The sequence below is a fragment of the Equus przewalskii genome, chromosome 10, assembly GCF_037783145.1.
Source record: "Equus przewalskii isolate Varuska chromosome 10, EquPr2, whole genome shotgun sequence".
NCBI classification, from domain to species: Eukaryota; Metazoa; Chordata; class Mammalia; order Perissodactyla; family Equidae; genus Equus; species Equus przewalskii.
Window position 1 is genome coordinate 17,307,335 of NC_091840.1, and position 12,208 is coordinate 17,319,542.

A 12,208-nucleotide genomic window follows, 5' to 3' on the forward strand; every position below is an offset into this window, starting at 1 on the left:
GGTGTGTAAGTCTGTGCCCAGGATCCGAACCCACAAACCCTGGGCCACTGAAGTGGAGCATATGAACTTAACCACTACTCTACCAGGCTAGCCCCTGGGTACATGGTGTTTTGTAAGGAAGTGCTCAGGACCTCTGGGGAAAGATGAAAAATTGCTATCTGTGAGATCATATGGGCCTGGTGATTGTAACTGGGAAGAGGAAAAGAAAAAGAAATAGCTGAAGACATTGTGTTAACATGTATTCGCTTGGTTGTTTTGAGGGTCCCAGGCCAAAGCTCAAAATTGTTTGAACTAGTGTTTTATGTTGTTTTGTTTTTTTGCTGAGGAAGAGTCACCCTGAGCTAACATCTGTGCCAGTCTTCCTCTATTTTTTTTAGTATGTGGGCCACCATCATAGCATGGCTGCTCACAGACCTGTGTAGGTCTGAGCCCAGGAACTGAACCTGGGTCACCAGAGCAGAGTGTGCCGAACTTAACCACTAGGCCACCAGGGCTGGCCCTAGTGTTTTATCTTAATGTAGATTTTGCATCCTGCACTACAAAATGTTTATTTTTAAATATGAATACATTTTAAGGTACTATAAAATTGTTCACCACTTTTCTACCTGTCTTAATGATTACTGGGCCAGATGTAGAAATTGAATTGGATATATCAATTTCAGTAAATTTGGCTCAGTTGAAGAAAACTGAACCAGAGTAAAAGGTTCAGCATCTGTTTTTCTTCTCTGTCTTAGCCATGATATTGAGAGCCCAAACTCACAGAAATATTTGACTACAAAAGGCAACATTTAAAAAAACTACCAGGTTGTTTTAAGGTCGTCATTGAGGGGAAATGTTATACTACTACTAAAATGTGGCATAATATATCCTTTTTAGGTCATTTTTGGTGGAAAATTTGATAAATATATCTTGTTGCTCAGAATTCAAGTCACTTTGTGCTATGGGGGCACTGAAAGAATGGCTGGCCTGTTAGCCTGTCCTTTTACTGTTGTAGTTAAATGCTTGTGAGTGAAAAAGATGATATTTTTTTAATTTTCATAGTTTTCATTTTTATTGTGTTAATGAATTAAGACTTTACTCTTCCCAATGAACTTCTTTTTATCCGTGACTGAACTATTTCATTGCACTAACTTAGATGTTTCACGCTTGTGAAACAGACACATCAAACTCAATGCATGCAAAGCTGGATTCATAATATTCCCACCATAATCTACGACACCACTCTCTCTTACTAGAAAAGCTTCCTAACTGACTGCCCTTCCCAGCCTCTTCCCTTTCCCTGTCCGAAATCAACCCATTTTCTTTACTTTCCTTCTTAAAACCCTTCACAGATATTTAATTGCTGTAAGGATCTATCCTAAATCTTTACACAGCTTGCAGAGCCATGCACAATTTGGTCATCTGTTTTCTCCTCATGTATTGCCGTATCCCGCCTCAAACATTAAGGAGCCTTTTTAAATTTCCTCCAGCCCTCTTATCTGTGGTATATTTACTCCAAGCATGGTTTCAAAGGATTTAAAAACATTATTAACCCCATCATATACAAGAAATATAAAACCAGTTAGTACTGGAGTTGAGGATGTAAACAAATGTAGAGAAAATAAAAATTGGGAATAGTATTCAAATACTGAAGTAGTATATGTAGATAAAGTGTTCAAGAACAGAAATGACTCAGAAGGATGCAACGTATGAAAAGCACAGCACCCAGGCAATTGAAAACAGTCAGTAAAAAATAGTGATGAAATGGAATTCCTTGAGCTTGTGGCTCAATGTCACATTTGTGTACCCCCACATTAATATCAGTTGGCTATTCAGGTATCATAAATTTAGGAGAAGGCCAATAATAATAATTTGTTAATAGCTAATATAGCTCTTACTATGTGTCAGGCACTATCCTAAGTACTCTACATACATGAACTCATTTAATCATAACAGCAACCCTTAAAGGTGGGTGTCACTATGTCTTTATTTTACAGATGAAAATATTGAGGGTCAGAGAAGTTAACTTGCCCTAAGTCACATAGCTAATAAATGGTAGCGCCAGAATCTGAACCCAAGCAGTTGACTCTAGAGTCAGTACTCTGATCCATGTGCTGCACTGCCTGTAGTTGATGTAAGAACTTAAAAGATTATCAAGTTGAAACGTGTATCACAAATCATAAATGATTCCATAGATTCTATGCCCTTTGAATACTTACAGCGTCAAAGTTCATGACAGGGAAGCAAGAGGAATCTAACCTCTAAGATATTTATACCTTAGATGTAGATAATAGCTGAGATAAACTCTGATATTTGTAGAGTTTATCAAGGCTAAATAGAGAACACTCACCTCAGCAAACTTGTAAGTGTTCCCAAAACTAGTCCACTTTGGAAAAGGCTGCTCATTTAGATTATAAGTCAACATGAAGAAGAGATGTCTGTCTGGTTTGAAAGCCCTGAAGGACTATTCACTTTCTTATTTAAGGGAAATGTAGCTGGAGGGTGCAAGCTTAAACCCCTCTTAATTATTTTGGACTTGCTTTAAATGACCTTTCAACTTTTGAAGCCTAACCTGTTTGGAAGAAGAGGAGCTTCAGTATTGTTCTGCAACTTCTTATTTGTTTTTTCACTTCACAGTGCATTCTGGGAATCTTTTTATGTCAGTTTTTCTTTGTTTTTTGTTTTGAGGAAGATTAGCCCTGAGCTAACATCCGTGCCAGTCTTCCTCCACTTCTTTTGTATGTGGGATGCCTCCACAGCATGGCTGGCGAGTGGAGTAGTTGTGTGCCTGGGATCTGAACCCATGCACCTGGGCTGCCGAAGTGGAGCACAGCAATGGGGCCGGACCCTATGTCAGTCTTTTTGACACCTATAGAGTGTTCCATCATGTGGATGTACCATAATTTAACTAGTGCGTGATTGATTTCTTATTACTTAAACGGTGACTTCCTGGAGTCAGTGCTCACTTTATTCCTGATTATAAAATGTGTTATGGACCTTATAATTCCAAATCACGTGTTTTAATTAAGGCTCTAAGTAAAGGACAGTAAAATAAATGTCACGCAGACATCTATAACTGTTTGCAGATCCTGTTATTTTGACCTCTACACACTTGCTAGCTAAGCCATGATCAGCTTTAGAATTTTTCTGAATTTAGCACTTAAGGCAGCCACTGTCAAGTCAGAGTTAGTGTTCCAGATGAAATCTATTTGTCAATACTCTATGCTTCTTAGATTTATTATAGCTACTTACTACTGGTTCACTAGTTGTATTTGGGGCTGTCAGGTTATTTCTCGTGAGCATCAACTCCCCATGTCTCTCACGACTCTTCGAATTGTTCTGGATTTACTCCATTATCTTATAGTTAGATTAATCTTAAGGGTTGCTTAAACTTCCAATCCATATTCCCATTTGAAAATATAGTTTTTAAATTACTACACTTCACAAAGGTAATTGAAGTATGACACTAAAACCACAGACACCCAAACACACAGAATATTTGTTGTCTTTATGTTAATATTTTATTGCATTTAATTTTACTCCAGTGATAAATGGACCTAAACATAATCAGTTGTTTGTAAGCAAAACATTTGATAAAGCATTGTTATGGCTGGTAGTTAAACTAGTTTTTGGGAGCCATTGTTTATTGGTGTTATCAATAGTTTTTAAAAATTTAATTAAGTTGACAAGAAACTGGGCCTTTGCAGAATTTAGAAGAAATCACACTTTCTCACTCATGTGAATTAGCACTTGTAGTTCAGTGAAATTAACACTTTGTTGCCACCTGCAGTAGACCTCCCCAGTCATTCTTTTCTTATGAAGCATTAGTACTACTGTACATCTCATTACACGTGTGTGCCAAAATTTCTTATCATTTACTACATATAATTTGTATATTGTTTTTATAGTAAGGTTTCATGAAAAATCATAAGATGGAGCAGAGAAGAAGGGTTGCTGTTGGTTTTTGCTTGTACGTATATATGACAAGAAAAACCTTTATGAGAGTAAAATTTCAAATTACTTTTTTATCCCAAATCTTTGAGTCAGCTTTTCAAGAAGATGTGGCGAATTTATCTTGTACTTTAGAACAGTGATTCTCCAACTTTAGCATGCATCAGAATCACCTGAAGGGTTTGTTAAACACAGATTGCTGATCCCCACTCCCAGAATTACTGATTTAGTGGGTCTGAGATGGGGCCTAAGAATTTCCATTTCTAACAAGCTCCCAAGTCATGCTGATGCTAGTATGGGGACCACACTTTGAGAACCACTTGCGTAGGAGATCCCTCAGCCTGAGATTATTATATAACCCATTTTTAGAAGCACAGATTTGTGATTTTCCCTCTTTCTTGATACCCCCATTGTTGCTTCTATAAACTCTCATCTGGGTTGGTTGTGAGGATAGAAATGAGGAGATACTCAGTTTGGGAGAGAGTAAATAGGGGGGAAAATACCACATTTCATTAACTGAGACGGAAGGGGCATTTCCTAATGTAGAGAATAGGCGACAGTCTGGTGAATAATTCAGCTCTTGCTCTTGGAGAGCAGTTTAATTATTGTTACTGTACAAGTATCAAGTCTCTTGATTGAGTGTTTAAACAATATAGGTATTCACAATTTAGAATTTTTTTTTCTTTATCTTAAATTACCTTAAATATAATTTTGTGTCTACTTGGTATTAGAAATAAGTGGGGTTTTTTTTCAATCTGGTCCTCTTTTAATGTAGAAATTATTCCAGATTTGTCAGTTAGGTTTATTGACTTCTATCCTCTCAAAGAGTCTATTAGACTACCAGTAAAACATCTTGTTTCTATGTGATATTTTTCTATTTAAAGGTATGGGTGTGTGTGTTTGCTTTTCTTGAGGATTTACAGAGAATACCATGATTGTCTTCATGGTATTATTTCCTTGGTTCCTTATAGGAAGAAGGTAATCAGGACTCGGGGAACTAACTTTTCTATCAGCAAAGTATTTCTCCTTAATTCAAATTTGTATTAATAAATTATTGTTTTATATTAAATAACATCCCTCATTTTTTTGTTGCTAAACTTTTTTATTACCAGATAAACAATAATTACCATTCAACATACTAAATAATAGCCTCTTTTTTTTCCATATGTGTTCTTAGTACACTCAGAAGAAGCCTTGTTTTTACTGGCAACCTGTTACTACCGCTCAGGAAAGGCATACAAAGCATATAGACTCTTGAAAGGACACAGTTGTACTACACCACAGTGTAAATACCTGCTTGCAAAATGTTGTGTTGATCTCAGCAAGTAAGTTTTTAAATCTAATTTTGTTATACTTAACACTGTAGAATTTTGGATAAAATTCTTTTTGATGGATTAAACTGATTGACTCTCTTTCTCCCTTTTTGGTAGTAGTGATTTGTCTATTTCAGTAACTTTTGAAATGTTTATACTCCTAGCTAGGCCATTATTATTTTTGTGGCAAATTATGGAGAAATTTTATTGTTATGGTAAGATATAATAGAATTTAACTCTGGAGAAACTTAAATTGTAACTAATTCGTATCATTTTCTAAAATGATACTAAGTGTAATTTCCTTTTCCTTTGCTTTCCTGGTTAGACCGATTAGAATAAGCCTGAAAACCTACTTACCAGTTCACCTGGGATTAATGCTCCATTGTGTCTAGGTAGTTGTGTAATTATTTGCCTTTCAAGATCATTGTATTTGGGAATCACTACTCCGACCCCTTTGAAGCAAGGGAGCAGATTGAGGAGAGTACTTCTTTTGCATATTATAGTTAAAGCAAGTCAGCTGTCCCTATTCTGAATCTGGAGGCAGCTAGAGATATAGGTAATGTTCTGTTAAACTCTTTTCTGTGCTCTAAGAGATGAAGTGATGGTAAAAGTGACTAAACAGTTAGACAGTTGTGAAAGCCTGTATGTGTGTTTAGTTTGAAGATTTATGGTAAAAGGATGCAAAAAAGCCTCATAAAGTCTCTGTAGCCTGATTAATAACTATTTTATTTGTCCATTGTATAATTGATGACTTTTAAATTAAAGTTAGCTAAAATATCTATAAAACTTATGAGATATTTATTGAATTATTTTTACTCCAAAGATTCTGTTAAATTCTTAAAAATCTACTTACTTATGTAATTTGCCAGTTTCTTAAGCCACTTCTTATATTAGACCTTCTGATCCCACTTACAAATACTTATAGTTTTTTTTTTTAGAAGTCCCACTGACAGTAAAAGAACTTTAGATATGATCTTTTATATTTGGGATGTGCTCTGTAAACTTACTTGAGAGTTTTCCACATCATGATTTGGAAAAAACTTTAAAACACAAACCATTGCAAACTCTGATATGCTAAAAATATATAGTGAAATCAGGCAAATTTTTTTCCTTTGGGGAACATTTGTGATTTTCTATATCAAGAAAACATAACTGACAAATAAAAAGAGATGAGATGCTATTCAAGTTTCATTTATAAACCTAGAAATTACTGAGGCAATTTTTAATTAAAATATGTTAGTCTTGTTTAATTTGCTTGCAAATTCCTATTACAAGGAGTTAGAGAACTAAGAACACCACATCTGTTTATGAAGAACCATTCATATTTTTCCCCCAGAATAATGGTCTTCCATTTGTTTTGACATGAGTAGTGAGTATGTTGCCCAGACTAGATTTGTACATACAGAGACTAAATTTAACTGGTTTTGTTTTTAAAGGCGAGACTGGAATTTTAAGATCGTAAATTCCCAGTCTCCCAAATGATTCTAACTACATATTTATTGCTATTCTAAAGGTACCATGAATTTTTTACTTTCTCTCCATAGTAAGAGGTACATTGGTGATGAAGCGTTTTTTATATTGACTTTTTAAAATCTGTAAATCTGTGTTTCAAAGGCTTGCAGAAGGGGAACAGATCTTATCTGGTGGAGTGTTTAATAAGCAGAAAAGCCATGATGATATTGTTACTGAGTTTGGTGATTCAGCTTGCTTTACTCTTTCATTATTGGGACATGTATATTGGTAAGTAGCAATGATTCAAATTACCAGAAAATTGTTTCTAGTACTAGAATGCTTTGTGGTTTAAAAAACCTATGTTGACCTGTGTTTATCAAATAGTAATTGGGTAAAGTAGTACACAGTCTTCTATTTCAATGACCTTGTTAAGCCTGTAAAATAGTGGAGATGTTGATCCCATTTTTGGCTGTCTACTTTGCCTTCATAATAATAGCTACAGCAGCACTGCTTAACAACTGAGTGTGCATATGAGGTGTGTTTTGTTTTTTTTTTTTTACCTTGGGTGAAGAGAATATCTTTGTGTGATCCACTGAGGTAAAAGGAGAAGAGAGTGAAGTTCCTTCTCTAATATTAAATTTCACTGCTGCTCCTTAGAAGGAGGCTTGAGGGCAAGTTTCAGTAATAAAGAATAGCAATTCCCATCTGATATGTCATAATAATTTTGAGGTGTGTCATAAGAAATTTCCTACAGTTGTAGTTGAAATAATAGTGATTTTGCAAGTAATTTTAAAATTTATCTACATTTATTTAAATTCAATCTTTTAAATGCAAGTGAGTGTGGTTCAAAGTTTTTATTATAATAATGTTGTTCTCACTTGATTTTTATTCTGAAATGCCCTTTGAGTCAGGGAATAAGCGGTAGAGATATAATTCGGTAATAGGAATTGTTCAACTGCCTGTGGGGGTGCACCTCATATGTAAATGTCATCTGTCTCCTATCATGGGAGAAATGGTTGAGGAATCCTTGTCTGAAGAATAGGATAGCATTTGTTTTAAGATAAATTGAGGCTAGTTTGAATAGTAGTTTCTCAAAACCTTGAAAATGCCCTTTTGAACAGAATAAATTATTTGGCTGAATTTGGGGGCTCATTTTCAGATGACACCCCTCTTTTGTGAACAGGAGTAAGTAAAGTATAATATCAATATCTTCATTTATCTTAATAGAAGGACTTGAAGTAATAAATCTAGTTCATGCAGCTATGATGCTTCTTGTCATGTGTTCAGGAGCTTCTGAGATCCATCTCCGATGGCTAGAGACAGTACCTGGCACTGGAAATGTAAAGATAAATCACTCACAGTTCCCACCCCGAAAGGTTTGTGATAGAGTAGGAATAGAGAAGCAGTAAACAAAAGTTTATAAGTTTTTGTTTGTTTGTTGTTTTATTGAGTTGATAGTTTACAATCTTGTGAAATTTCAGTTGTACATTATTGTCTGTCAGTCGTGTTGTAGGTGCACCCCTTCACCCTTTGTACCCACCCCACACCCCACCTTTCCCCTGATAGCCACTAATTTGTTCTCTTTGTCCACATGTTCAAATTCCTCATATGAGTGGAGTCATACAGAGATTATCCTTCTCTATCTGGCTTATTTCACTTAACATAATTACAAAAGTTTGTAAGTTTTTATCATCACAGTAAAAGTGCTATGATAAAATTTGAGCAATATTTTGTTCAAATGAGGGAATAATCAGGTCTATCTGGTTAAGAAGAGGGGTATGATGGTAACTAAGAAAAACTTGATGGAAAAAGTTTTGTTTCTTTGAATTCTCAATAATAAGAAAACTAGAAATTAGAAAATGGGCAAAATACTTGAATGGACACTTCACCAAAGAGGATATATATGGATGGTAAATAAGCACATGAAAAAATGTACCAAATCGTTAGTCATTAAGGAAAGGCAAATAAAAACCACCATTAGAAACCACTACACAGGGGCCAGCCCTGTGGCTGACTGGTTAAGTTTGCGCTCTCCGCTTTGGCAGCCCAGGGTTTCGCTGGTTCGAATCCTGGGCGCTGACATGGCACCACTCAACAGGCCATGCTGAGGTGGCATCCCACATGCCAAAACTGGAAGGACCCACAACTAAAAATACATAACTATGTACCGGGGGGCTTTGGGGAGAAAAAGAAAAGATAAAAAATCTTTGAGGAAAAAAAAAAAAAGAAACCACTATACAGCTATTGGAATGGCTAAAATAAAAACTACTGACAGTACCAAGTGCTGGTACAGATGCAGAGCAGTGAGATTTCTCATACATTGCTGGTGGGAATGTAAAATGATTCTTGTACATGAATTTTCATAGCAGCTTTATTTGTAAAAGCTCAAAAGTGGAATCAACCCAAATTCAGTGGGTAAATAAACAAAGTACATCCATACAAGGGACTACTACTCAGCAATAAAGAGGAACAAACTATTGATAGATACAATAACTTGGACGCGTTTCAAAGACATTATGGCAAGTGAAAAAGGCCAATTTCAGAAGTTTGCATACTGTGTGATTCCATTTATATCATATTATTGATATGACAAAATTATAGTGATAGAGACAGATCAATGGTGGGGGCAAGAGTGTGGCTATAAAGGGGCAGCTGAAGGAGTTTCTTTGGGATGTTAGAACAGTTCTATATCCTGATTGTGGTGGTGGTTACACAAATCTCTACACAATAAGATTTCATAAAACTATACACAAATGAGTGCATGTACAACTGCTGAAATCCAAGTAAAGTCTGTTGGTTTGTTTACAGTATTATGCTACTGTCAGTTTCCCAGTTTTGATAATTGTACTGTGGTTATGACAGATACTATTATTGAGGAAAGCTGGGTGCAGGGTACATGGGAACTCTGTACTATTTTTGCAACTTCTATGTGAGTCTAAAATTATTTCAAAATAAAGTTTAGTAAAACAAGATAAAGTGTTAAAATCACAAAAATGCTGTATATATATTACTAATTATTTTAAAACAAGATTATTATGGGTTCTTGAAGGTGCAGTTAAATCAGGTTCTAACCATGAAGATGATTTTTTTTCCTCCTCCTTCGGAGGAATAAGGATGGGTTATTTCTATTCATCATAAAGAGTAAAAGGTTAAGCATGCAAACGGGGACAACCCTGCTCCCAAAACTAGCTTTTCATTTCAACCATCATATGCCTGTCTTGTGACCAAAATTGCACACAGTAATCTGGATACATATGTGTCGCAGTTTTGTAGCTACTGCTTGTTAGGTTATCTTTTTTATCTCCAGTATTTGCTAGACACTTAATTGGTCTTTTTGTCTACATATTCACATGAGACTTCTATGTTTAGGACACAGCTAAGTCTGGTTCTTAGTTCTCTGGAAAACTTCTTTTTGAATTTTAGTGAAAACTTCCATCTAAAGTTGGAGCTCCAAGTAGTTTAATTTTCTTAAATCGTTTTCCCTTTTTATCTCTCTAGAGATTTATCTACCATATTAGATTATTATAATTCCTCACCTGGTTTCTTCCCCCATTAGCTCTTATATTATTTATACATATATCTATATCTATCTGTGTATGTGTGTATCTAATCTCCTCTTAGCAGACACTAATTTTGTTTTAAATTTCTTCTATTTTATGGTCTGTTAATCAGATCATGGCTTATTATAAAAATCAGCCTTGGCAACTTACCAAAAGTTTAAGAGAATTTTCCTTTTGCTAAAGTAAAAAGAAAATTTAATTTAAATTAGAAGAATATTACAATACTCTTCTCCAGTAATATATATACAGCATAAGAGTAATATGTATACAGCATTTTCATCACAGAAGATCACCTCTTAGATTTCCAGAGTATTTTTCCTTAAATAGATTATTTTATCTTTGCTTAAATCAGTTTGTCCACCACTTTTCTGGCCATTTAAATAATTCATATGGTCTACTCGATGCAACTTTAAAAATTATTAATAAAAGCATCTATTTTATGTTACATTTTGCAAGCAAAGCAAGGGGGCAAGGCTACTTGAAAACAGGAAAGAGAGAATATAAAAATGAGAAAGATCTAATTTTCTGTCATCGGAAATCTTATAATCAGGGGCTGGCCCCGTGGCCGACTGGTTAAGTTTGCACGTTCCACTGCAGGCAGCCCAGTGTTTCGTTGGTTCGAATCCTGGGCGCGGACATGGCACTGCTCATCAAACCACGCTGAGGCAGTGTCCCACATGTCACAACTAGAAGGACCCACAACGAAGAATATACAACTATATACCGGGGTGCGTTGGGGAGAAAAAGGGAAAAAATAAAATTTTTTTTAAAAAAAAGAATTCTTATAATCAATTTCAAGAGAACACACATGAAAGATAAGTAGGCAAACCATAGTCAGTTTTTTAAGAAATGAGGAGACTGTATAACATGACTCAGTTTAGGTGGGAAGCAATAAGAACTGTTGGAAGCTTATGGCAATCCTCAAACATTGAGGTTTCACTGTATTTTCCTTTTCCTGTGCTTATGATAAAATTCCCAAGCATTGATTTGCCGCTTTCCACTCCTATTACTTTCAGAAAATGTTCTTCTTATGTTTTGTCTTTGTTTCCTATATTTTGTTTTAAATGGTAAATGATTATATCATTTTTGTGACAGTTTTTCCTTTAAGAGATTTCTTCTAAACAATCTTAGTTTGATAAAATTTATTTACATTTTCTGAAAGTCTGCCTCCCACTCCTGCTTCCCTCTTTGTCCATGTGTTTACTGGCTCAAATTAGGTAACTGGGAAGCTAGATATCCTTCAACTGGTGATATTTTCTTTTCTTTATTACATCATTTATTCTAGTTTCTACTCACTTGCAAAATCTGAAAGTAAAGCAAACTAATATCTATTTCCCCAAGAGAGTCTTCTTCACACTTCTCTGAGATTAGACTGACAGCACATAAACAAATTATGTGTTTTCGCTGATAGTTTCATTTGAGAGTTCTTTTGAAAATCTTGGTTAGATGCCTCTGGTCCTTTATAAAACCTTAGAATTTTGGAAGAATTGCTATATCTTAATTTTTTCCATTAGATAATGAAGAATTTCAACCTCAGAGCAGGTGATTAGTATTTTTTACCTGAAAGCTCGAATGAGTCTCACTAACCCCCTACCCCATCCTCCCTCCTATTTAAAAGCTAGGGAGGCAACAATGCTGTTCTAATAATCTACGTATTGTTTCAAGTATGTATGGTCCCAGAGATCTTGTCTACTTTCTCAATGTAAGCCTTTATACCCTGATTTAGAAAGAAGCATAAATTTTCCTTTTCATTAAGAGCTACCACCTCTACTTTGTTAGAAAATCTGATCATTTAAATATGCTGTATTTAAAGCATTTAAGTCACTTTTGAAATTACCACCGGGATATTATATTAAAAATTAAGAATAAGGCTGAAACATTTGGGTGTTTTCCACATCTCCTTCAGTAATTCTGGTATCTGAGGGGAAATTAAAAGTAATTGTAATATTTAAG

General features: G+C 35.1%; 1 protein-coding gene across 13 annotated transcripts in view; it reads left to right on the forward strand.

Moving 5' to 3' along the window:
- The window catches only part of CDC27 (cell division cycle 27), a 67,905-nt gene that overhangs the window by 22,141 nt on the left and 33,556 nt on the right, over positions 1-12,208 (forward strand). For 9 of the 13 annotated variants that reach the window (XR_011522964.1, XR_011522963.1, XM_008535007.2 and 6 more), the window contains exons 3-4: positions 5,108-5,255; positions 6,858-6,983. The exons of the other annotated variants lie outside the window; for them this stretch is intronic. Coding sequence is in view for 7 of the 9 variants with exons in the window: in XM_008535007.2 (XP_008533229.1) it covers positions 5,108-5,255; positions 6,858-6,983 (274 nt within the window). In the remaining 2 variants the exon portion in view is untranslated. The remainder of the gene's footprint in view (positions 1-5,107; positions 5,256-6,857; positions 6,984-12,208) is intronic. 13 annotated transcript variants of the gene reach the window in all.